This window comes from Sphaeramia orbicularis, chromosome 6 (genome assembly GCF_902148855.1).
Source record: "Sphaeramia orbicularis chromosome 6, fSphaOr1.1, whole genome shotgun sequence".
Taxonomy (NCBI): Eukaryota; Metazoa; Chordata; class Actinopteri; order Kurtiformes; family Apogonidae; genus Sphaeramia; species Sphaeramia orbicularis.
The window spans coordinates 11,377,123-11,402,869 of NC_043962.1; the positions used below are offsets into that span (position 1 = coordinate 11,377,123).

A 25,747-nucleotide genomic window follows, 5' to 3' on the forward strand; every position below is an offset into this window, starting at 1 on the left:
AAAAGTAGCGATTGAATTCATACTAAATTTGGTCAATGGATTACCAGTGACACAGAATAGATGTCACTATATTTTTTGGAAAAATAGGTAAAATGTAAAATTTTTTATGAATTTTTAAAATCTTTTTTTTCCCCCATTTGCTTATAATGGGTGAAATTTGAAATGTCTGTAGCAGCAAAACTATTGGTTGAATTCAGAACAAACTGGGTTTATAGATTACTAGTGACCGAGAATAGATGTCATTACATTTTGGGAAAAATAGGTCAAAGTTTAAATTTTTCGTGAATTTAAAAATAAAAAAATTCTTTCATTTACTTATAATGGGAAAAATTCCAAATGTGTATAAAAACATACATTTTGTTTCAGTTTACTTCAAACCAGGCACATATATATCTATACACATCTACATAAAAGAGGCAGTTGATCTGCTGACATCAGCACACGCACAGACATGATGACATCAGCTGATCGATGCCAAAATAAGCTTCAGTACATGTTAGGGGCGGGGTTTATTGTGTCTGGAACCAGTTGTTATTAGAAGTTTTTTTATTTTCTTTACGTTAATTCCAAACATCAGTACAGTGACAGTTTTCACACATGGTGGGTTGTGTTGACGCCGTCCTCCCCTGTGATCCACCAGCACCAGCGTAGAACAGTAGTGGGTCAGTGGGGTCAGTAGAGGCCTGAACAGGATGAACAGTTCGTTAAAGGTTAAAGGGGGTCTGTGAGGGACCGCTGAAGTCCACTGGGGTCCCGGGGTCCACGTCAGACCGTCTGTGTTACATGAGGTCAGTGTCCCCGGTCTGCAGCGTTAGACCGGGTCTGGAGGTACAGTCCAGGTACCGGACCAGAACCTGCAGCTCGGGGTGGTGGTCCCTCAGACCAGGGCCATCTGAGACCGCCTCAGCTCCTTCCGCAGCTCGTCTCGGCTGAGCAGGTACTGGAAGCAAAGCATGATGGGAGCGGTAATGGGTTAGAGCAGTGTGGACCTGAGCAGCGTGGATCAGATGAATGTGTCTGCTGTAGGGGAGAGGCTCAGCTCAGACCTGTACTGGGTTTACTGGGTTTACTGGGGTTCAGATCGGTTTGATGGAACTAAACAAACTCAGCTACGTTTTAAGTCAGCACACACAGGTTTATGAGCTCAGTTTAGGGCAGGGGTGTCAAACCTGCGGCCCGGGGACCAACTGCAGCCCACCAAAGGTTCCACTCCAGCCCCAGGGATGTTTTTGCAAAGTACAAAAATTCCACAGTCTTGAACTGAATTAAGCAAAAAAAATAAATAAATAAAAGCTTGAATTAAGGAAAAAATCTTGAATTAAGTAAAACAAGTCTCAAATGTAGCAAAAAAATCTTGAATTAAGCAAAAAAAAAAATCTTCAATTAAGTAAAAAAATCTTGAATTAAGCCAAAAAAACCCTCAAATTTAGCAAAAAATCTTCAATTAAGCAAAAAAAATCTTCAATTAAGTAAAAAAAATCTTGAATTAAGCCAAAAAACCTCAAATTTAGCAAAAAATCTTGAATTAAGCAAAAAAAAAAATCTTCAATTAAGTAAAAAAAAAAATCTTGAATTAAGCCAAAAAAACCTCAAATTTAGCTAAAAATCTTGAATTAAGACAAAAAAATTCAGAAATTTAGCAAAAAATCTTGAATTAAGCAAAAAAAAGATCTTAATTAAAGTTAAAAAAAATCTTGAATTAAGCCAAAAAAATCTCAAATTTAGCAAAAAATCTTGAATTTAGCAAAAAAAATCTTCAATTAAGTAAAAAAAATCTTGAATCAAGCCCAAAAAAAATCTAAAATTTAGCAAAAAATCTTGAATTAAGCCAAAAAAAATTCTCAAATTTAGCAAAAAAAATCTTGAATTAAGCAAAAAAAAAAAAAAAAATTCATTTAAGAAAAAAAAATCTTGAATTAAGGCAAAAAAAAAAGAGGCAAATTTAGCAAAAAATCTTGAATTAACTTCATTTTTTTTCTTTGTTGTAGTGCAAAAAAAACCATTAAATTATGAAAATATTAACATTTACAAACTATCCTGTAACAATTAAATGTGAATGACCTGAACAAATATGAACAACCTGAAATGTCTAAAGAAAATTAAGCATGATTTTTAACTCTTCTCTGCCTGTTCCTCGGTGTTTAGAGTCTGTAGATCCGATCCATAATGCACATGTAGAAATGATAAGTTGAGGCAGAATATTTTTCAAATTGCACTTATTTTTCCTCAGAAATTTCATTTTTTTCAGGTTATTCACATCTTTTTTGTTTGGATAGTTTATAAAAGTAAGCATTTTCAGAATTTAAGGGGTTTTTTTGCACTAAAACAAAGACAAAAATTTGGAGTTGTCATTAATTATCGGTTATTCTGTTATTATTTTACTGGTCCGGCCCACTGCAGATGAAATCGGGCTGAATGTGGAACCTGAAAGAAAATGAGTTTGAGAGCCCTGGTTTAGGGCCTTAACTTTAAGAACAGAAGCATTTGGAACTATCAGGACAAAGGTGTTTTTCAGGCACTTTTCAGGTCGACTGAGGAGACAGGACTACGGTTCAGACTGCAGATACATGTGGACCTAATCTGATTTTTGGCCCAAATGTGACCTCACTACAAAAATCAAAATCTTACTAAGTGTATTTTTCTAATTTCTAGTCCAAATATCTGATCACATTTTAAATAAGACATAATCACCTAAAGAGGAACTTTTCAGAACTTATGTTTACACAATAGACCTTGAAAATCTGATTTCTAAAAATTTTACCAACATAATTTTCATTCATTCCATCAGCAGATTTTTTTGGCTTACTTCAAGATTTTTTTTTTTGCATAATTCAAGATTATTTTGCTTAATTCATGTGAAAAAAAAAAAAAAATCTGCCAATGGAACAAAGTGAAAATGATCACTTCAAGATCTATTGTTCAACAAGAAAAGCACTCATGTTTGTTAGCAAGATAACTCAAAAAGTTATGGACGGATTTTCATGAAATTTTCAGGAAATGTTACTGGCACAAGGAAGAAAGGATTAACCCTTTCATGTATGAATTATGAGAACCTTAATCATTATTTTCCCCCCGTTTGAATTCCTCTTTAGGCATGAAAAAAAAAACCCAAAAAAACCAATGCGATTGACAGCTTTTTATGAACCTATTTTTCATGGAGTTGCAAAAATGTCCACTCAGATGGATATGATGCGTTTAATTTTTGAAGCCAAGAAATGTGTATTTACTGATATACTGTCAAAACTATGAAAAAAAAAACACTTTTAATGAAGCTAATCTGATGTTTTCTCATATTTAAACCTACTCTAATACTAGTTATTACTCACTTCATGGGGATAATATGCAAAAATACCCATTTTGTTAAAGAAAAAATTATAATTACAGTCTAGTAACAATTGATTTACACTCAAACGTGTTACTGCAGATCAGGTTTATCAAAAACAATAAAGTTACATGATGCATAAGTGTCCACTGTGTTGGCTCATATGGAACTAAAACAGCAAAACCCATGAATATACAAGAGAACAGCTGGAGAAGAACTGTCCACTGCAGTGACCACTATGCATGAAAGAGTTAATTTTGGTGGATTCTGATTACTCATATGGGCAAAAGTTTCTGAAAAGGTATGGATAATAGTGTTAGGTATGATTATGACATCAATATATGTTTGGTTTCAAAACAACTGACGTAGTGCCTGCTGAGAAAAAACAACTAAATGTTCATTGTAAATTTTGCTTCCCCACCCTGTATGCTCCCCTATAGTCTACAGGAGATGTTTGAGCCCAGGCAAAGGAATTCTAATTTAAGGGGAACAGAAATCGACAAGAAAATTAAGTGTAGAACAAACATAAAAAGCCAGTGTTTCTCTGTTAGAGGGGTTCACCTGTGGAATAATCTGGAGCAAAACTTAAAAATGTCTTCTTCAATCTGTGCATTTAAAAGGATGTATAAATCCACTGTAATAACAAAATACAGAACAGTACAGTACGCATAAAATAAGATATTATAGTTAATTGGTTATTATTATAAGAAGATACTATCATATTTATTGATCATTGTATTTGGAGTAAATATTTGGGGTGGGTATGTATGTTATAGTTTATATTGAAGACGGTTGATTATTGCAAATCTGATTGTGTATGAGGTGACTAAAAAAAAAGTGTATATGAATGGTTTTTATGGATGTTGTGTGTTATTGTAAAAATATACAGAGGAAAATGTGTGTTAACAAAGCAAAGCAGGCGGATCTAGTTTGATTATTAGTTTGTAAAAAGGGGGTGGGAGTCAATAACTTATACTTCTTCCCACTCCTTTTCGAACGCAAAAAAATTGTATTTATTTATTTGTTTTGACCATGTTGTGTGATTCTTTGTTATCTGATGATTCTATGTGCTCGAAATAAAACTACTATTACTACTGCTAATAATAATAATAGTAATAAAAATTTGTAATAAAATATAATATCGGTGTAGAATGTCTGCTTTTGTTTTTTTTCCCAGTTCATCATATAAAGCACAGGTGTCAAACATGTGGCCCGGGGGCCAAAACCGGCTCGCCAAATGTTCCAATCTTGCCCGCGAGATGAATTTACAAAGTGCAAAATGCAAAAATTACCCTGAAGATATTAACAGTCAAGGGTATCCAACTCAAAAATAACAGCATAGTAACCTATAAATAATGACTCCAAATTTTCTTCTTGGTTTAATGTGAGAAAAATAATACGATAATATGCCTCTAAATAACGGCAACACCATTTTTTTTTCTCTTTGATTTATTGCAAAGAACATTAAATTCTGATATCCTTTAACAATAAAATGTCAATAACCTGAACAAATGTGAACAACCTGAAATGTCTAAAGAAAAATAAGTGCAATTTAAACAATATTCTATCTGTTTTGTGTCTTGGTAGATCTGATCATGTATAAATCATAAGTTGAGGCATAACATTGATAAAATTGCACTTATTTTTCTTCAGAAATTTCTTTTTTTTTTCAGTTATTCACATCCTTTTTTGTTTTGGATAGAAATAGTTTCATCATTTAATGTTATTTTTTGCACTAAAAAATTTGGAGTTGTCATTATTTATAGGTTATTATGTTATTATTTGACTGGTCCAGCCCGCAGGAGATCAAATTGGGCTGAATATGGCCCCTGAAAGAACATGAGTTTGACACCCCTGACATAAAGCCCGGGTTCAGTTCCTGATAATAACAGAAACATTTGACACTAGGACATTACGTTACACACACACACACACACACACACACACACACACACATATGTTTGGTGTTCGAACACTGCTTTCATTCCTCCAGAGTTTTTCCGTCTGAGTGGTTCAAACTTCTGTTACAGCCGTGGACGAGCGGTTATAGAGCGAGTGAATCACAGTCATGAAGCAGCAGCAGAATGTGTGTGTGTGTGTGTGTGTGTGTGTGTGTGTGTGTGTGTGTTGGTTCTTACTGTGAGGTTGTTGATGCCTTCAGACAAAGCTTCGATTTGCAACATGGTTCCCTCTGTGATCGCCATCTGCAACACACACACACACACACACACACACACACACACACACACTGGTCTCATGAGGCATTCAAAGTCCCACTAGACACAGAACAAGAAACTGAAACAGAGATAACACTGGTCAACAACAAATGTATTGTTTAAGTTTTTTGAGCTGATTTAGGATCATTTTGGTGTGCTGAATCCAAAAACCACATTAATTTTGCTCAATCAGGTCAACTTTCTGAACTATGCTACATATTGGCTTTTTAACATTTTTGCTTACATTTATGGGCATTTTCACATCATATGATACAAAATTCTTTCACATTTCTTGCAATAAACGAGTTCTGAAGATTTTACTTTTGCCAATTTATGATTAATGTTTTTTTTAATATTACAGGTGAATGAAATGGCTTCGACTAGAAGATCTTGCAAAAATAAGCCTGACGTATTCTGCTACATCTGCGCTGAATACACCATTGTACCTAACAGGAATCAAGTCACAAGTTTCATAAAGTGTGCTTACCAATCTTATTTTGGTATTAATTATTATATTTTGTGAGAAGATGAAATTTTTCAAAATCTAATTAGCAAAAAAACCCTGACCTGATTGAGAAAAACAGGTGTCATTTTTGGATTTAGCGGTGCGAAACGGTCCTAATTCAGTTGAAAAAACCTAGACAACTTGCAAAAAACATTTTTCTGTAACCCAGTGTAATTGTTCATGACTGAGGATCATACAAACTGTAACATGCACCTAAATGTCATGTTTTACATCACAGGTGTCAAACATGCGGCCCGGGGGCCAAATCCAGCCCACCAAAGGGTCCAGTCCGGCCCTTTGGATGAATTTGTGAAATGGAAAAATTACTTTAACCCTTTCATGCATAGTGGTCTCTCCAGTGGACAGTTCTTCTCCAGCTGTTCTCTTGTATATTCATGGGTTTTGTTGTTTTAGTTCCATATCAGCCAACACAGTGGATGCTTAAGCACCATCCCATACACTGACATTCATACCATTACTGTAACTTTGCTGCTCTTGATAAAACTGATCTGCACTAACATGTTGAAGTGTAAATCAATTGTTATTTGTTAGAAAATTTTTTTTTTTTTTTTTTTTTGCATATTTTCTCCATGAAGTGAGTAATTACTAGCATTAGAATATGTTAAAATGTGAGAAGACATCAGATTAGCAGCTTTAAAAATGTTTTTATTTAATTGTTTTCATATTACTTTCTGATATTGGGTTTTAAACAAATGTTTCTTTACTTCAAAAATTAAATGCATAGAAATTTTTGTAACTCCATAGACAAAAAAAAAAAAAAAAAAAACTCAATCGATTGTTTTTTTCATGACTAAGGAGGAATAAAAATACTCAAAAAATACATCTTGACTAAGGTTCTCACAATTCATGCATGAAAGGGTTAAGAAATTCACAATCCTTTTAGTTCAGGTTCCACATTCAGACCAATTCAGTCTCAAGTGGGTCAAACCAGTCAAATACTATCATAATAATCTATAAATACTCCCAATTCCAAATTTTTTCTCTTAGTAAATGTAAAGATTTTCAGGTATTTACACTAAAACAAAGTGTAATTTCAAAACAATGTGAATAATCTGAACAAATATGAACAACCTGAAATGTTTTAAGAGAAGTAAGTGTAATTTTAACAATATTCTGCTTGATATTAAATGTTTTCGTGTGTTTGTCGACCCGCTGTGATCTGTACGTTATAATGTAAATGTGTAAATGATAAACTGAGGCAGAATATTGTTCAAATTACCCTTAGTTTGTTGACGTAAACCTTTTCATAATGTAAATTTACTTTTTTTTTTTTGCTCTGAAACATGGAGAAAATTTTGGATTTGACCTTATTTCTATATTTTTGATATTATTTTACTGGTTCAGCCCACTGCAGATCAAATTTAGCTGAATGTGGAACTGAACTAAAATGAGTTTGACACCCCTGGTTTATAAGGTTATGATGATGATGATGATGGTTAGTGATGAAGAAGTGTTCAGGTCCTTCACTTCAGTAACAGTACAAATAATGCACTGTGAACATTTGCAAACGCTTAAAGCAATGCATTAACACATAAAGACCCAAACATCCACCGTCGACCAAAACCATCTACTGATTTAAAATGAATAATAACTACTGAAAAGTTTATCCTGTCAATACATGTAAATAATTGGTGTAAAATACAGTTTGTCATCTTTTCATGGTCATCAGATATGACCCATTTGGACGTTCAGAGGCTCCGTAGTTACCATGGAAACACAGTCACAGTTGACACAGTTTATATGAGGTTGTGTAACTAAATCTAAAGTTTTGTCAGTCACACAAACTGATTCTCTATATAAATGTCATTTATTTGCCAGTTCCCTACCATTGAAACAAACAAACAAAAAAACCTAAGCAGAAAAGTTACCAAAAACAAAATATTTGCATAAATGTATACATTTAGTGTCAAAACTTTAGGTCTAGGTCTTTAGAAAAAACAGACTATTAACACAATCATTACACTGGTCAACAACAAATTTATTACCTCCGCCAAGGAGGTTATGTTTTTGCCAGGGTTTGTTTGTTTGTTTGTTTGTTTGTTTGTTTGTTTGTTTGTCTGTTTGTTTGTCTGTCCGTTAGTGTGCAACATAACTCAAAAAGTTATGGACAGATTTGGATGAAATTTTCAGGGTTTGTTGGAAATGGGATAAGGAAGAAATGATTAAATTTTGGTGGTGATCGGGGGTGGGGGGGCCCACGGGGGGGGGGCCCACTGATCAGCCTTGGCGGAGGTCTGCGCTCTCCGAGTGCTTCTAGTTGTTTAAGTTTTTGGAGCTGATTTAGGATCATTTTGGTGTGCTGAATCCAAAAATCACATGAATTTTGCTCAATCAGGTCAACTTTCTGAACTATGCTACATATTGGCTTTTTAACATTTTTGCTTACATTTATGGGCATTTTCACATCATATGATACAAAATTCTTTCACATTTCTTGCAATAAACGAGTTCTGAAGATTTTACTTTTGCCAATTTATGATTAATGTTTTTTTTTTAATATTACAGGTGAATGAAATGGCTTCGACTAGAAGATCTTGCAAAAATAAGCCTGACGTATTCTGCTACATCTGCAGTGAATACACCATTGTACCTAACAGGAATCAAGTCACAAGTTTCATAAAGTGTGCTTACCAATCTTATTTTGGTATTAATTATTATATTTTGTGAGAAGATCAAATTTTTCAAAATCAAATTAGCAAAAAAAACCTGACCTGATTGAGAAAAACAGATGTCATTTTTGGATTTAGCGGTGCAAAATGGTCCTGATTCAGTTGAAAAAACCTAGACAACTTGCAAAAAACATTTTTTTGTAACCCAGTGTAATGCATCAGACTGTAATCTTTATCATTATTATTTTTTCTTGTGATAAAAGACAGTCTAACTATGCGCCCCCTTTTCTCTTTATTTTATTGATTTATTTTTCCTTCTCTTTGAGCTTTTGGATGGATGGGTGGGGGGATGTTTGTGTGTTGTTCTGCCTTGGACTAGTTCATTTGTCCTACACTGATGGAGATTCTTATTTGAAAATTGAAAAAAAAAAGTCTTTAACCCTTTCATGCACAGAGGTCACTCCAGTGGACAGTTCTTCTCCAGCTGTTCTCTTGTATGTTCATGGGTTTTGTTGTTTTAGTTCCATATCAGCCAACACAGTGGACACTTATGCATCATCCCATACTGTGCATTTCATACCGTTACTGTAACTATGCTGTTCTTGATAAACCTGATCTGCAGTGACGCATGTTTTAGTGTAAATCAACAAACAAAACAGGTTTTTTTTTTTTTGCATATTATCTTCATGAAATGAACAATAACTAGTATTAGAGTATGTTATAATGTGGGAAAACACCTGATTAGCAGCATTAAAAATGTCTTTATTGCATACTTTTCCATATCACTTTCTGATATTAGGTTTTAAAAACATGTTTCTTTGCTTGAAAAATTAAATGCATGGGGTCCGGCTGAGTGGACAGTTTTGTAACTCCTTAAAAAAACAAAAACAAAACAAAAAAATCTAAATCGCATGTTTTTTTCATGCCTAAAGAGCAATAAAAACACACAAATATTGTGACCAAGGTTCTCATAATTGTATGAAAGGGTTAAAACAAAAACAAAAACAAAACAAAACAAAACTTTAGGTTATCACATGTTTGTGGTGTCACATCTCTAAAAAGTCACCTTTACATGAGGTCAGAATAAACAGGACTCTATTCTATTCACTATATTTCCCTCTGGGGTGTAGAAGTGAAATATACAGTTACATAAAATGGACACATACTCAAGTACAAGTACCTCAGATGTGTACCTCAGATAAGTACTTGAGTACCAGTGGAGATGTTTCAGTCAGCAGGGAGGAAGATGATGATGATGATGATGACTGAAGCAGATTAGTGGTGGATGCAGGTTACTGAGGCATGCTGATGACGCTGCATTAGTCCTTAAATAAGAGACGCTTTAACCCTCGAAGACCCAAACATCGACCACCGAACAACAGCTCTGAACTGTTTAAAACCATTAATTCTATCAATACATGTGAATAATTGGTGTAAAATACAGTTTGTCGTCTTTTCACGGTCATCAGATATGACCCATTTGGATGGTCAGAGGCTCTGTAGTTGCCATGGAAACACCGTCATCTTCTCCAACATTGATTCACCAGTAAAACCCATGGAGTTGGATCAGTGACAGTGGATGGACACACTGGGTTTAAATAATTAATTAATTAAATATAGGAAATTAACTGTAGAGCAATACATGATTTATAGTGAAAAATGAAAAAAAAAAAAAACAGAGGATAGTATTATAATAAATGATGATAATTCACTAAAGAAAGGTTAAATATGGAGAAAAATAATTTCAGTTAATGAGAGATTTTACTGAATAAGTCACTTTTTCTTTAGTTTTTTTTTGTTTTTGAAATCATAACCCTCAACTTTAACCCTTTCATGCATAGCGGTCACTCCAGTGGACAGTTATTCTACAGCTGTTCTCTTATATATTCATGGATTTTGTTGTTTTAGTTCCACATCAGCCGACACAGTGAACACTTATGCATCATCCCAAACACTGACATTCATACCATTACTGTAACTTTGGTGTTCTTGATAAACCTGATCTGCACTAACATGTTTGAGTGTAAAAAATTGCAAATTGTTATTAGGCTGTAATTAACTGTTTTTTAACAAAAAGCTGTTGTTGTTGTTGTTGTTGTCTTTTTTTTTTTTTGCACATTATCTCCATGGAGTAATAACTAGTATTAGAGTATGTTAAAATGTGAGAAAACTTTATTTATTTATTTATTTATTTATTTGATGAAATTATTCTTATGTTGTTTTATTGCACCCATTTTATGTAAAGCACTTTGTGATTTTTAGCTGTGAAGAGCGCTTTACAAATAAACTTTACTTACTTACATCAGATTAGCTGCATTAAAAATGTTTTTATTTCATAGTTTTCACTCAATAGATCAGTCCATACATGTTTCTTCACTTCTAAAATTAATCACATGGTGTACAGCTGAGTGGACATTTTTGTAACTCCATGAGAAATAGGTTCATAAAAAACTTAAATCACATTGTTTTTTGTTTTTTTTTTTTTTTTTATCATGCCTAAAGAGGAATAAAAACACTCAGGAAAAAAAAAAATCTTGATTAAGGTTCTCATAATTCATGCATGAAAGGGTTAATCTGAGCTTTTATGAACATCTATGTGATTATTGTATAAAATACTGGAAAATACTTGATTTTCACAGGAAAAATGCAAAATACAGAAGATTATTTCATAATAAATGGTGTTGAATCACTTAGGAAATGTCAAAAATAGAGAAAAAAAATATTTGGGAACTATCACTAAAGTAGTACTGGGCCTTTATGGGTTAAACTCCATCATATGTTTAATTATTTTTGTGACTGTCATTGATTTTACGGGGGTTATTTTGTTTTGTTCAGACAAAGTAGTCGTAGGGTGATGTTCTCATACCTGTCATGTTGAACATCACCCTGTTACTGTTTTGTCTGAACAAAAGAAAAAAACCCCGGTATCAGTAAGATAATAAGATAAAATGAAAATTCTTGAACTGTCATTGATTTAATGGGAATGAGTTTCTATGTGTTTCTGCTAAACCCATAAAGACCCGGTGGTACTTTTGTGTCACATTCCCAAATGATTTTTTGTCTCTATTTAACCTTTTGTAAGTGATTTTTCATCATTTATTATAATACTAGGTTCTGTTTCTTTAATTTTTCACTGTAAATCATGTATTTTTTTTATGTTTAATTTCCTATATTCCTATATTTAATTTAGATGTTCATGAACACTCAGAGTAAATTAAAAGGTTATTATATCAAAACAGAGGGGGAAAAAAAGTGAAAAAAAAAGTGAAAATCAAGTATTTTCACATATTTTATACACTAGTTATTAGGGGTGTAAGAAAATATCGGTTCTGCAATATATCGTGATATTCCATTTGACAATACTGTATCGATATTAAAAAGTACTGTATCGATATTTTTAGGTATTTATTCAAATGCAGATATTGTGTAGGTTAATTTTTTTTTTTTTTTCTTTTTTGTTTATATCTTACTAATTATTATTTATCATTCTTTTATTAAATAATGTTAATTCCTTTGTTGGGATTGAACTAAAATAATGTTATGTCAGTTCTGAACTAATAGAATATGAACATTTGAACAGGATCTTAAACTGTAATGTCTGTAAAACGAAGAAAAAGAATTTAAGTTTTAACACCCGAACATTTTGTGACGTAGCATCAGATCCTGTTGTGATCAAATAAAAATGTGTTCAGTATTTGTGTGTATTTCTGGTGTAATTTAATTCTTCAAGGAAATAATCATATATAAAAAAAATAAACAAAAACATTGCCTTTTTAACAGTATCATGATATATCGTGATATATCGTATCGTGATCCTAGTATTGTGATTTGTATCATATCGCTAGATTCTTGCCGATACACAGCCCTACGAGTTATACAGATGTTCACAAAAGCTCAGATTAAAGTTGAAGGTTATTATATCAAAAAAAAAAAAAGAAAAAAACCTGACGAAAAAGTGACTTTTTCAGTCAAATCTATCCTTAACTGAACATAAACCCAGTGTCTCCATCCACTGTCATTGATCCAACTCCATGAGTTTATTATTTTTTCTTCAATTTCCTTCAGTTTGTAGCTTATTTTGTTCTTGTTGCTTATTATTTTGGTCAATATTTTATTCATTTTGCTGTATATAATTAAAAAAAAACAAGTGTCATTGATCCAACTCCATGGGTTTTACTGGTGAATCAATGTTGTAGAAGATGACGGTGTTTCCATGGTAACTATGGAGCCTCTGAACGTCCAAATGGGTCATATCTGATGACCACGAAAAGATGAAAAACTATTTTACACCAATTATTTACATGTATTGATAGAATTAGTGGATCAGCAGGTATTAAACAGTTTCGATCAGTAGATGCTTTTGGACGTTTGGGTTAAAAGTGAATGAATGAAGCAAAAATAGAACTGCTCCTACTGCTTCAAAACAAGAAACCCACTTTGAAACACACATGGTTTTGTTTATTAAAGGTTTTCTGATAGATCTTTTTGACATTTACATGAACACAGGTAAGCCTCCTTTACTGGAGCCAGATTTTCTTTCCTATAAAAATACTATTACAGTCCAAAGTGAAAAATAACAGTACAAAATCACCAGCTCAGCTTCAAACAAACATGCTATACTTTTCTTTTTTTTTTAATCTGCTCTGCAATGACATAAATATTAAATAGAATCCCTCCATAAGGTTATGCAAATATTGCACAAGTTCATCTCAACCATGTGATGGAACTGTGTTCAGGTTCAGTGTTGAGGAGACGTAGGCGGGGTCGCACCAACAAGGGGTCACTTCAAAACCACAGCAAGTCTGGGGGTCACTTTAAACTAGGGATGCACCGATACCACTTTTTAACAGTACAAGTACTTACATTTGAGTACTTAATAATCCCATTCCAGTTGTTAGTTCCGCTTATAAATGTGCTTTATTGTCGTTGTCATTAGTCTGACTGGAACAAAGTGCTGCTACTGATGTTTAATGTGTTGGAATCAAGGTTCTAATAGTTTTGGATTTTTCATTCAAGTTTAGTTTTTTTTTTTTTTTTTACTTTTTTTTTTCTTTCTCTAATTCAGTTACTTTTAATTCGTATTTAGAGCAGGTTTGGTAGTTTTTATTAGTTTTCTTTTTTTTTTTTTTTTTTCGAAATCCTTAGTTTTAGTTTAGTTTTAGTATTAATTTTAGTTTTGTCGTATCTTTTCTCTTCTTCGCCGTCGTATTCAAATAAATCCCAGACAGGACTCTGCTGCTTTCTCCCCACTTTAGTCTCCATGTTTCCAGGTAGAGTGGGGACCAGAAGACGGCTAAACCACAAGTGATGAGAAGTGACGGACCGTGAGCTAAAATTGCTCGAGTGAAATAAATAGCTTTCGCATCAATCCGACATTGACAAAAACAAAAATGAAGGGAATTTTATCCATAATTTTTTAAACGTTTTAGTTAGTTTTATAAGCACACAATACAGTTTCATTTAGTTATCATTTTTTTCTTTTAATTGTAGTTTTTATTTATTTCAGTTGACAAAAATGTTTTTTCAATTCTAGTTTTCGTCATTTCGTTAGTTTTTGTTAACGATAATAACCTTGGTTGGAATGAGCGTTTCTCAATCAATCCACCAGGGGGTGCTGCTCTGAATTAACCAAACTGGACAAATACCATGAAGAAGAGGAAAGTTTTTTGAGAAGACGAAGAAAAAAGTCAGTAATAACAAACAAGGAGACGACAGAGGAGGTAACACTAATGTGGATACTAATGTTGATATTGCTGAGGGTAGTTGTCCTAAATCTGTCAGTAGTTTTTCTCTAACTCAGTCACTTTTTGAACAGATCTTCTAAGCTCCACGGTTCCTGGTGGTATTCTCCGTCTGAGTACGGATCTACGAGCACCTGGAAAACAGATGGAATGTACGCAAAGGACGGACAGAACGCTGCGTCTGTATCCATCTGTGTCTTTAGTAGGGCTAAGCATCATGGCCACTTTCCATAATCGATTTGATTTCGATTCATAAAGTTCTGAATCGATTAATCACGATTCGATCCGATCCAATATCGATTCGATTCAGTATTAATTGATTCAGATTAATTTAGTGATACCAACGTACAATTTTGAGTTGTAGCCTGATTATTTGAGCACCGCAGTCATGCAAGACATCAATACTGGGATCAATACTGATATTAGAAAGGAAATAAATATGACATTTCAGCAGTAAATAGCTGAACCTGCTCTGAAATAAACATTCCCATGTTTCTACAGTGGCACAGAACAGACTTCTTTGTCATCTTTATTCTGTTTTATGGCTGGTGACTTCTACTCGGGGGTGGGCTTGCGCTCCGTGATTGTTGGTCGGGAAGCGGGGAGGTAGCATAGTGGTCAGACACTGTCGCTTTACTATTCCTCTAACTCCATACTCAGCCATAGGTGATAGTATGGATCGAAGTTACCATTCCAAGAACGACCCGCTTCCATGACTCGCCTCGGAGAACTGCCGGGCGGCCACTTCCTTCACACTGCAGGTTCAAATTTGAGCCGGGTGGACCTCCAGCGGAGGGGTTTTCCCCACCCTTCCTCTGCGTCTTTTCTGCGCCAGAGCCGTCGCGAGCGAGACCAAGTCTTCCTCAGGGGTTCGCGAGACAGAGCCGCCCGCACTTCTGTGTACTCCCAGTCCCGCTCTGAAAAATCGATCTCATCCACTATTAATCGATTACGCAAAATTAAAACGAAACCGATCTAAAATTGATTAAATGGATTTTTTTTACCCGGCCCTCGTCTTTAACGTTATTTTTGTCACCGTTATTTATTTTGAAAAATCTCCACACTGCTGACATTACTCCTCTGCTGTGTACCTGCTGCACTGAACATGTGAATGTCACGCTACCATAAGTGGTATCAGTGCGGTTGTATCAGAGTATTTTTATGAGTAGGAATACTAGTACGCAGGCTGAGTATCGGACCCCATACCTGATACTAGGTATCTGTATCGGTACATCCATACTTTAAATGATACTGCACAAAAAAAAGACTAAATTTCATCTGTTAACCTTAGTTTAGTCTAACCTCCATTAAAGGTCAATTTTCTCACTTGCGTTTCTAAATAAACCTGGTGCCTCCTCCGCTCATGATTTAACCTCCTGAGACCCAGGAAATGTCACCAAAGTACAAGCTTTTTTTGTTTTTTATTCAATAAGTGCCTGTATTGGAAACATCATGATGCATCAGTTTTTTCAGATGCAGTTTTTAAAATTTTTATGGAATGTCCTTTGTGGCGGACAGTTTTCTTTTCTTTTTTTTTTTTTTTGTATAAAGTTGTGAAACTCTTGTCCACAAATGTGGACAGAAAACCCATAGCTGGGTCTGAGGAGGTTAAGGCAGAGAATAGGGTTATTTTCTGACTTGTTTCACAGTTGTAAAGCTCTAAAAACACAACTAGAAAACTGTGGAAACTGAGAATATTCTAGAAAACTACATGCTTCCTTCTGAATCCATGTGTCTGTGTCCTTTGCCCAGAGTTTTGTCTCTCAGGCGCTATCACCAGCGCAGCCAGAGGGAACAGACTGAGCTGAACTTTCATTTTTATATTATTATTATATCATTATTGGCAGTAGAACTGACCATTATAAGAGTGTCTCCACCCAGTGAAAAACACCAGTGCTTTCATCAGAATCAGGACAAAAGTGATGGACCACCTCCTCAGGGTATAAGTCCCAGTTTACACGACAACGCTCTCAGGTGAAAATGACAAAATATTTTATCAGATGTGCTTCTTGTTTAGACAGTAACAGCGTTTTGGGGCTTGAAAACGCATAAAAAGTGAGTATAAATGTTAAAAACGCTCCACTCTTGCATCATTAAGCGAGAATGCAACACCACTTTTGTGTTTTCGATTTCAATCGATACCATTTAAACGTAGACTAAGACTGGGAGCTTATGCTGCGTTCCAGGCAACCCGTAACTCATGTTTTTCCAACCTTCTACTGGTGAAAATGCACTGGAATGTCAGTCAAACCTGTGACTTCCCACCTGTGAACTCGTACTAGATCGATGTACTCCCAGTTTTGAGTTCTGACGTCACGTAGCAATGGCGCCCCCCCATGGATGTGGTGTTTATGCAGATTGTTTATTAAAACAAGGCATTGCTCTGACATTATTTATCTGCAAATGTTCTGTATAATCAGCAGCTACTCTAGCGTTAGCTAGTTTTCTGTCCAATGAGTGCAAGAATAAATTAATACCAAATACGCATTCAAATCTTCAAATAACATAACTTAAAAGGTAGAACAGCTTCTCTTGCCTTATGCGCTGTCTTTACTCCATTGTTTCCCTCAAATAAGCAAAGAACAAGCACCTTTAGCGATAGAAATGACTGTAAATGAGCATAACGTACGGCCCACCATGCTGGTTTGTTTACTTCTAGCTCCCACAATACCTTGCGCTCAGGCAGTTTGGCGTGACTTGCCTGGAACGTTACAAAATTGTGAGTCGTGGTTTGAAGTCGTGACTTACGGGCTCAAAAAACGGCCTGGAATGCAGCATAACAATCAGCCTGAGAAACAACTGAGGTTCCCACAAGTTCCCATGCTAATGTTCCGTTCCAAAGGCTGGGAGGTGGAAGTTTCCAACATCTAACTCGGTAAAATGCACTGGAACACCCACTGAAGCCAGAGGTCCTAGTAGCAAAGTGGGGCCAAATCAAAGTACCCAACCTCACTGTGAACTATGTGACGTCAACACAACAATCAACACAAAAAAAAAACAAACTTCACAATGTGTAAGTAGCTCATCCATTGTTTGGGTGATATCAGCTGGTGTGTTTCCATCATTGTATTTCACGTGCATTTGGATGTTTCATAGTTGAAAATATTTAAAGAAATAGCAAAAAAACTCTTACCAGTAAAAAACATTGTGTGATTTAGCCCTTATTATTAATGTTACTTTCATGGATGCACATGACAGTTTTCACCCTTCAGCCCACAGGAAGTGAACTGTTTCATACTAAAAGCCTGGTTTCTGCTGTATTTCATACAGAGCAGAGCTTCACAAATGTTTCCAGACAAATTTGGTGTCTAAAATTTATAGAAAAATCTACATTTCTATCTATATATTATAGATATTATATTTATAACTCTTCCACTACTTTCACTCACCTGCTGAACTGGACTTTCTGTTTATTGAATAAAACATTTTTCTTCCTCACAAACGGTTCATCTGTCGTTCATCGTATTTACCATCAGTACTATCTCACCCAACGGCCCTTGCTCTTCTCCAGCTCAGCAGGCTCCGCCCACTTCTTATAAACAGCCTATAATTGGAACTTTTAATGGATTCAATCACAGGTGTCAAACATAAGGCCAGTGGGCCAAAACCGGCCAGCCAAAGGATCCGATCCGGCCAGTGGGATGGATTTGTGAAATGCAAAAATTACACTGAAGATATGAACAATCAAGGATGTCAAAGGCATATTAGTTCAGGTTCCACATACAGAACAATATGATCTAAAGTGGATCAGAACCAGTCAAATACTATCATAATAAACTATAAATAATGACAATTATAATGATGGTAAGTAACTAAGTCTTAAGTTTGTGTGTAACATTTAATATTTACTTGAGCATTCTAATAGTATGTATTGTTGTCAGTATTGGTGTGTGAATATGTTCTGTTTGTCAAACTTGAAGATGTGCTGAAAGATCGTGTATAAAAACTTTTAAAAACTCATTTATTTAAGATTGCTTTTAATATTTAATCTTAATGTTTAACTGTTTTATATTCGTATACCTGCCTTTTGCACCTGCTTTTAATCTGTTTTTAATAGGTCTGTTTCTGTTTTTATCTGCTGCATGTAAAGTGTCTTTGAGTTATATGAAAAGTGCTATACGAATAAAATGTATTATTATTATTATTATTAGTATTATTATTATTAAAATTACACTTATATTTCTTAAGACATTTCAGGTTGTTCATGTTATTCACATTAACATAACCATTATTATAGTGTAATTATACTTTTTTCTGCTGTTATTTTTCTGGTCCGGTCCACTTCAGGTCATATTGGGCTGAATGTGGAACCTGAACTAAAATGACTTTGACACCTCTGGATTAAAATGACCCTTGTTGGTGAAACCCGGTCTGAAAGTTGTAAAAAAATGACGACTAACTCACACACACAAGAAGGAAATCGTCTAATGGTGATGCATGAGTATTAGAAAAATGGCTTAATACTGTACAAAGGGTAGTGTCTTTGTATGGACTACAGGAAGTGATGTCACAGGAGGTGGAGTCCTGAGAGAGGCTGCGTTCTCTCATGATGAGTTAGATCATGGCACAGGCTCAAGGCTGAGGTTGGGTTAGTGAGGCATCTGGCTGAACATGAAGTCTCAGAGCGGCCTTCAGTTTGTGTGGCGTCTCTGAAAACTCTTCACTGGTAAGGCACAGGGGCAGGCTGGTGGGCGGGGTTTAAAGGAGCAGGGAGGGGGAGGGGGAGGGGCCGCAAGCAGAGGAAGCAGAGCAGTAGTTGTGGTGACAGCTGATTGGTGGATGGAAAGCGTGACATAGTCGTCCATGGTTCTGGCATTAATAGCGTGGCCATGTTCTTGTCACAGCTGTTGTCATGGTGATGGATCAGATCTGCTGTCATCCAGCCCCACCTGGTCCCTGGGGCGGTCCGGCTCTCGGTCCAGGATCGGGCTCAGGCCTCTGAAGCCGGCGTACGGACGCACCTGCACGCCGTTGAGCGCCGACTGTCCGGACGACGACTCGATGGGACAGACGTAGTCGGTGGAGTCGTCGGGTCGTCTCCGCCTGAGGTGAGTCAAGTTGGAGAAACCCAACTTCTTCGGCTGAAAGAAGACGAAGAAGAAGAGAGGGATTAGACCAGGGGCGGTAAACATAAGGCCTGTGGGCCAGACCCGGCCCACCAAAGGGTCCGATCTGACCCATGGGATGAATTTGGGAAATGCAAAAATTACACAGAAGATATCAACAGTCAAGGATGTTAAAGTCATATTAGTTCAGGGGTCACATGTGAAGTGGATCCGACCAGTTAAATAAAAATAGGACCAGTGGCCCTGTAGCTTACCGGCCAAATTCAAAGCTTTGGGAAATGTATCCAGATGCCATTTATTATCACCCAGTTCTGTGTATTTATTCTATTACAGAAATAGCCCATGTTTTGGTCATATTCCAATCAGATCTGTAAAAAATTCAAATTCCAACTTGATATCATTGATACTGATTTATTGGATCAATCCACTTCCTATCTGTTATAATGGGGAAATTTTTCAAAGTCACACCAAATCCAGAATCAGATCCGGATTGAAATAATTTCAATACTTTGTGTTGACATCATCATAAAGAAGCTGTATACCAAGTTTGAAGTCAATCAGAACTGTAGTTTCGGAGAAGAAGACGACTGAAATTTTTGTAACGGACGACAGACGATGACGACGACGACAGATGCTGCCGCCGGGTGCTGCATGACGCCAATAGCTTACGGCCCGTCGGCCGGTAAGCTAAAAAAACATAATCCAATCCAACTTTATTTGTAAAGCACTTTAAAAATAACCGCAGTGGACCAAAGTGCTGTACAGAAGAATAAATAAAAACAAAATAAAAGAATAAAATACAAGACAAAGTTAAAAAACATTAAAAAACTGTACAATTTAAAAACAACAACCTATAAATAACCTACACCTATAACCTATAAATAATGACAAATTCAAATTTTGGTCTTTTTTGTGTAAAAAAAAGTAAAATGACATGAAAATATTTACATATACAAACTATCCTTTCACAAAAAATGTCAATAATCTGAATAAATATGAACAACTAGAACTGTCTTTATTGGGCAAGTGACTATTTTTGGTCATTTCTGCACACATAAAATAATGGGCCAATCCTGTGCCTCAGAGAAGTCAAGAAGCATGTTTTTCTTTTTCTTTTTTTGATAACTATACAGTGATTCAGAGAGATTGTATGGAAATTTTGAAGCTGTAAATAGTGAATATGAGTGCTTTTCGTCAGTTTGTGACTTTATACCAGCTGTTTTATTGCATGTGTTTACTTTTAGCATGTGTCTGCTCAGATGTGTTAAGGCAAGAGGAGGGAAATGATGATGGCCAGTAACACACTAAGGTTGAAATGTAGAATTTCAGAGAATTTCAATGAGTCCCCTGTACAGAGTTAACCCTTTACCGGGCAAGTGACTATTTTTGGTAATTTCCACACACATTACAAGACATGTTCCTTTGCCCTTACATGTGATTTTCTTGTGTTTTTTATATATACTTGAATATATGTATATACTTGTATTTTTGGCTCAGCTCTCCATCTCAATAGGGTACTAATCTCTACTGTAAATAGGGGAGTTTATCCAGCAATTTCAACTATTTCATCTATATTTTTCTACTCATGGGCAAGGAACCAAATATGGTAACTTCATTGACCTTGATTTTTTTTTTACATGACAAAAAAAATTTTTTGTAGAATTTCACAAAAGTATTAAAGTCTTGGTATGTCCTGCAATAACACACTAAAGTATTTCAATGAGTGCCCTATAAAAGGTTAAGGACCAAGACAAAAAGAGACATAAAAACACATACAGATGTAAAATCTATAGAGCTGAGTGTGGACAAATCTAATTGAGCTGATATCTGTGTTTCAGATGCAGGTTCTCATTGTTCCCAGATGATCTTGTTTCCTCTGATCTGTGGAACGTCTGCTTCCTAATGTCTTTCCTTCCTGTTTCAGCTTCTTACAGTGACCACGGCAGCAGAAGCTTCTATAAATGTGTCCTCTAAGCTTTCTCTAGCTGACTAAAGCCACTGTGATGTTATCACCAGGCACTATGGGACATCGGTTGATAGCCATTTGGGCCTCAGGGTGGAAATCCAAGCACACACAGGCACTAATAAACCTGTTTTTGTATTCTTTTTTTTACGGTCCATTTGTGCTAAAAACCATCCACATAAATATTTACGGCTCCTGGAACATATGAGGTTCTGGGTCATAAATGGGTCACCTCAGAGTGTGAATGGTGATTTGGGCTGGATTACCCACAGAGGGGCTTAAAGCTGAGGCTGCAGCTGATGGTGGAGTCTTAAATCTGTGAGGAGGAGCTGAACTTTAAACACAGCGAAGGGTGAAGGGCTTAAACTGAACGGATGCGCTGAGGTTTCACTTAGGATTAAGGTGCTTTCTCTGCACACAGGGGGCATGTTTTTTTAATGAGGGGTGTCACACATACGGCCCACGAGCCAAAACCGACCCCTCAAAATGGTCCGATCTGGGACATGGGATGAATTTAACACCGATGACATTAAACATTAAGGGTGTTGAATTCATTTTAGTTCAGGGCCCAATGTGATCTCAAGTAAAATAACAGCATAATCATGTTTAAAATTTTCTCTTTGGTTTAATGTGAAAAATGATATTACATTATACCTATAAATAATGACAACTCCTATTTTTTTCTTTGTTTTAGAGCAAAAAAAACCATTAAATTATATTTGCAAACTATCCTTTAACAATAAGATGTGAATAACCTGAACAAATACACTTATTTTTCATCAGAAATTTCAATTTTTATGTTTTCAGGTTATTTACAACGTTTGTAAATGTACACATTTTTATAATTCAATGTTATTTTTTGCACTAAAACAAAGAGAAAAATTTAGCACTGTCATTATTTTATAGCCAATTATGCTCTTATTTTACTGTGACAACTCCAAGTTTTCTCCATGGTTTAATGTGAAAAAAGCAAAATTACATTTTAAAAATATTCAAATTTTTCACAATAAAATATGAACAACCTAAAATTTCTATTTAAAAGAAAGTGCACTTTTAACTATATTCAACCTGTTACTAAATGTTTTGTGTATTTGTAGCTGCACTATGACCTCTAAGTTGTTAATAATAAGCTGAGACATAATATTGTATATTTTTTTCTGAATACACATCATGGTAGTTTAGATTATTCACATCTTCATAATGTAATTTGACAGTTATTATTTATTGGTTAATATGCTTATTATCTTACTGGTCTGACCTATTTGAGATCAAACTGGACTGTATGTGACCCCTGAACTAAAATCAGTTTGACACCCCTGTTTTAATGCATCCTCATGTTTTCCCTGACTTCTTCTTCTCATATCAGCCGTTTAACGCTGCCTGTGTCTGTACCTTGACTTTAGCGGTGATGCTGAGTGGGCTGTAACTGGGTGCCTCTGTGTACTCCCTCTTCTCCTGCTGGGCCTGTCCTCCCACCAGGCTGTGGAAGTTGGTGGTTAAATGGCGTCGAAGCAGCGTTTTCTGAGGAGGGATGTTCAGCAGCATGGCTAAGGTGTCTGAGTTAAACCGAGGCTCCAGCATCTATGAGAGGAGAAAACCCACCAGAAGGCATCTTATAACACATTTACATAAGTCAGACATGAAAATGATGCATCTTTAGAATTCTGCAAAATCTGAAACATGATATGAAACATTCTGTGACAAGTTAAAGCTGCAGTGCTTCATACAATAGCTAACTACATTTTTTAAGTTTTCATTATGGTCCATTTATATGATGAATAAACCTCATAACAGTAAAAACACTGACTCATTATTATAGTTAACAAAAATAACTACAACCTGAAACTATCAGTGACAATTTTAAATTAAAAAGATAAAATTATAACTAAGCATTTTTACAAAATAAAACCTAAAGTAGCAAATCTGAATTTGAAAACTAAACTGAAACTGAACAAACAAAACAACAAAAGGTCAAGGTGCTAAAAAAAATGAAAACTATTAAATAATGTACTCTCCTCTTGCTGTGTGTGTTCAGTAGTTTTGTGTGTTGGTGTTGGTGTGTACTCACTATGAGGCCCCCGTGGACCCCACTGCCCCTCAAGTTTGGTGCGTACTCTGCCAGATCCACAGACCGGAGCCACTCCATGACTCGGTGGTTGGACCACTGGACCACTTCACTGGGCGTGAACTGGTTCTGAAACACAACAGACACACGACAAAAACAGTGTGAATGGTTTTATACACAATAAAACTGAGCAAAAGACCCTTCAACCTACACAGAAGCTCCACCATAAAGGCAAATGTACCAAAATGTTTCGTCTTCAAAGAATTAAAAGTACGTTTCTTTAAGATCAGCACTTCTAGATTTAGTTTAGTTTACAAGAAGTTTAGATTAATACTTAAAAAGCTGACAAACATAGGATCAATGTCCCTGTATCTCACTGGCATGTTCTATCAAGAATCACTAACAAGTTGAATGTGTGATGTGTTAGAGTCCTGTGGTGTTGATGCTGGAGATCAATCTCCCAATACAAGTGGGCGGTACTTTCACTGGAGGAGAACTCAACTGATTACATCAAAGTCCGTATATGACTCCCTATCAGTGATCAAAAGTAACTATAGTGATATCTGTAACCATTTACACGTAATAAACCATTAAAATATGGACCATTATAAGTAAAGGCAAATTTGTATTTCAAAACTTTGTCAACAATTCAAAAATCTAAATTTCTAAAAACTGTGAATACATTTTGTAGACATTGTCCAAAGGAAGATACAAGGAAAATTTGAAATGAATCTGACCAGTAGTTTCAGAAAAGAAGACAGTTGAAATCTAGCCATTGTTGACCTTGAGTTTGACCCTTCAAGGTCATTCAAGGTCAAAGGTCATGGATCCAAATAAAGTCCATACAAGATCAGTACTCAATAGTAACTATATTGATATCTGCAACTATTTCCATGTTATAAACCATCAAAATATGGCCCATTATAAGTAAAGGCTATTTTTTTTTAATATTTAAAAGAATTAATCAAAAACTCAAAAATCTAAATTTCTCAAAACTGTGAACAAACTTTGTAGACATTGTCCGAAGGAAGATACATAAAAATTTTAAATGAATCCGACCAGTGGTGAAGACGATAGACACAGCCCCTTCACAGTAGTTCACAGCCTATGAACCATGAGCTAAAAAAGCTAAAACTGAATGGAAGTGCAGCTAACTGCTAACCCTAAATATCAATGAGCAGCTGAGGCTCTGCAGCTCATATTTACCTCGTTGCTGGGCCTTCGTTTGAGGCAGTTGGCGTTGAACTTGTTGACATGCAGGACGTGAATGGCGCATTTGATGCTGAGGTGATGCAGCTGACTGGTCACTTTGAGGAACAACAGGTCATTCTGAGATGAGACACAACAAACAGGTGAGTCCAAAGGGAACCGGAGAACCAAAAGCATTAAAAAGAATCTGGTTCTAGGTTCTAGTCAACTGAGCTCACCACAGTGAGGTACTGCAGCATCTGTCCGTCCACTCGTCCTTCATTAAACTGGTCTTTGTACTGAGGAAGACCAATGTCGTCGAGCCAACCTTAAAAACAAATGGTTTAATGAAGATGGACTGAAGCTGAAACTCAGTAAATGAGGATGAGTGTTTGGTTCTGAGTACGTACGAGTGACCCAGATGTGATCCAGTTCTGCAGATTTCTCCCGGAGTTTGCTGCTAAATGTCTTAATGGCTAACTGGAGCTTCTTCCTGTGGAGTGGATTCTTAATTGCAAGTTCCTGAAGACGCAGAGAGAGAAAAAAAAACAAACTGATTTCTTCTTGCTACACTTTAATCTTTTAGACAGTTTGCATTTACATGAGGATTTCAGATTACTTAGTTCAGGGGTGTTGAACTTGCGGGATGAATTTGTAAAGAGTAAAAATTACACTTAAGATATTAACAGTCAAGGGTGTCAAACTGTTTTTTTTCAGGTTCCACATACAGAAAAATTGTGATTTTAAGTAACATCTATATCATAATACTGGAAGGTTTCAGAGCGTCTGTGTGTGTATCTGCACAGTTCTCAGAAATTGAGATGTTTTCAACTGGTCAATTTGGTACCTACAGTTGAGGAATAGTTCCGTCTCCACATTAAATATCTCCACAAGTTGATAGGACCAATATTTTGGAAGATATTAGTAATTTTGGAATACAATAGCCTTACAATCACATTGCTATGACCATGACGGTTGATGGAAAGTGCAGTACCATACTGTATGATTGGAAATGAACTTAAAAACAGGAACGACAAATTTACTAACTTTA

The 25,747-nt window shown here is 35.6% G+C and overlaps 1 protein-coding gene across 2 annotated transcripts in view; it reads right to left on the bottom strand.

Moving 5' to 3' along the window:
* Positions 1-434: 434 nt before the first annotated feature.
* Positions 435-25,747, bottom strand: part of ppfibp2b (PPFIA binding protein 2b) — a 191,500-nt gene continuing 166,187 nt past the window's right edge. The window contains exons 25-32 of one of the 2 annotated variants that reach the window (XM_030136471.1): positions 25,107-25,218; positions 24,936-25,024; positions 24,715-24,837; positions 23,512-23,637; positions 22,836-23,024; positions 19,304-19,495; positions 5,461-5,526; positions 435-940 (exon numbers count right to left, since the gene is read on the bottom strand). In XM_030136471.1, the coding sequence (XP_029992331.1) occupies positions 878-940; positions 5,461-5,526; positions 19,304-19,495; positions 22,836-23,024; positions 23,512-23,637; positions 24,715-24,837; positions 24,936-25,024; positions 25,107-25,218 (960 nt within the window). In that variant the 3' untranslated portion in view covers positions 435-877. Of the gene's footprint in view, positions 941-5,460; positions 5,527-18,682; positions 19,496-22,835; positions 23,025-23,511; positions 23,638-24,714; positions 24,838-24,935; positions 25,025-25,106; positions 25,219-25,747 lie in introns of those variants that run through there. The other variant, XM_030136472.1, reaches the window with a different exon arrangement.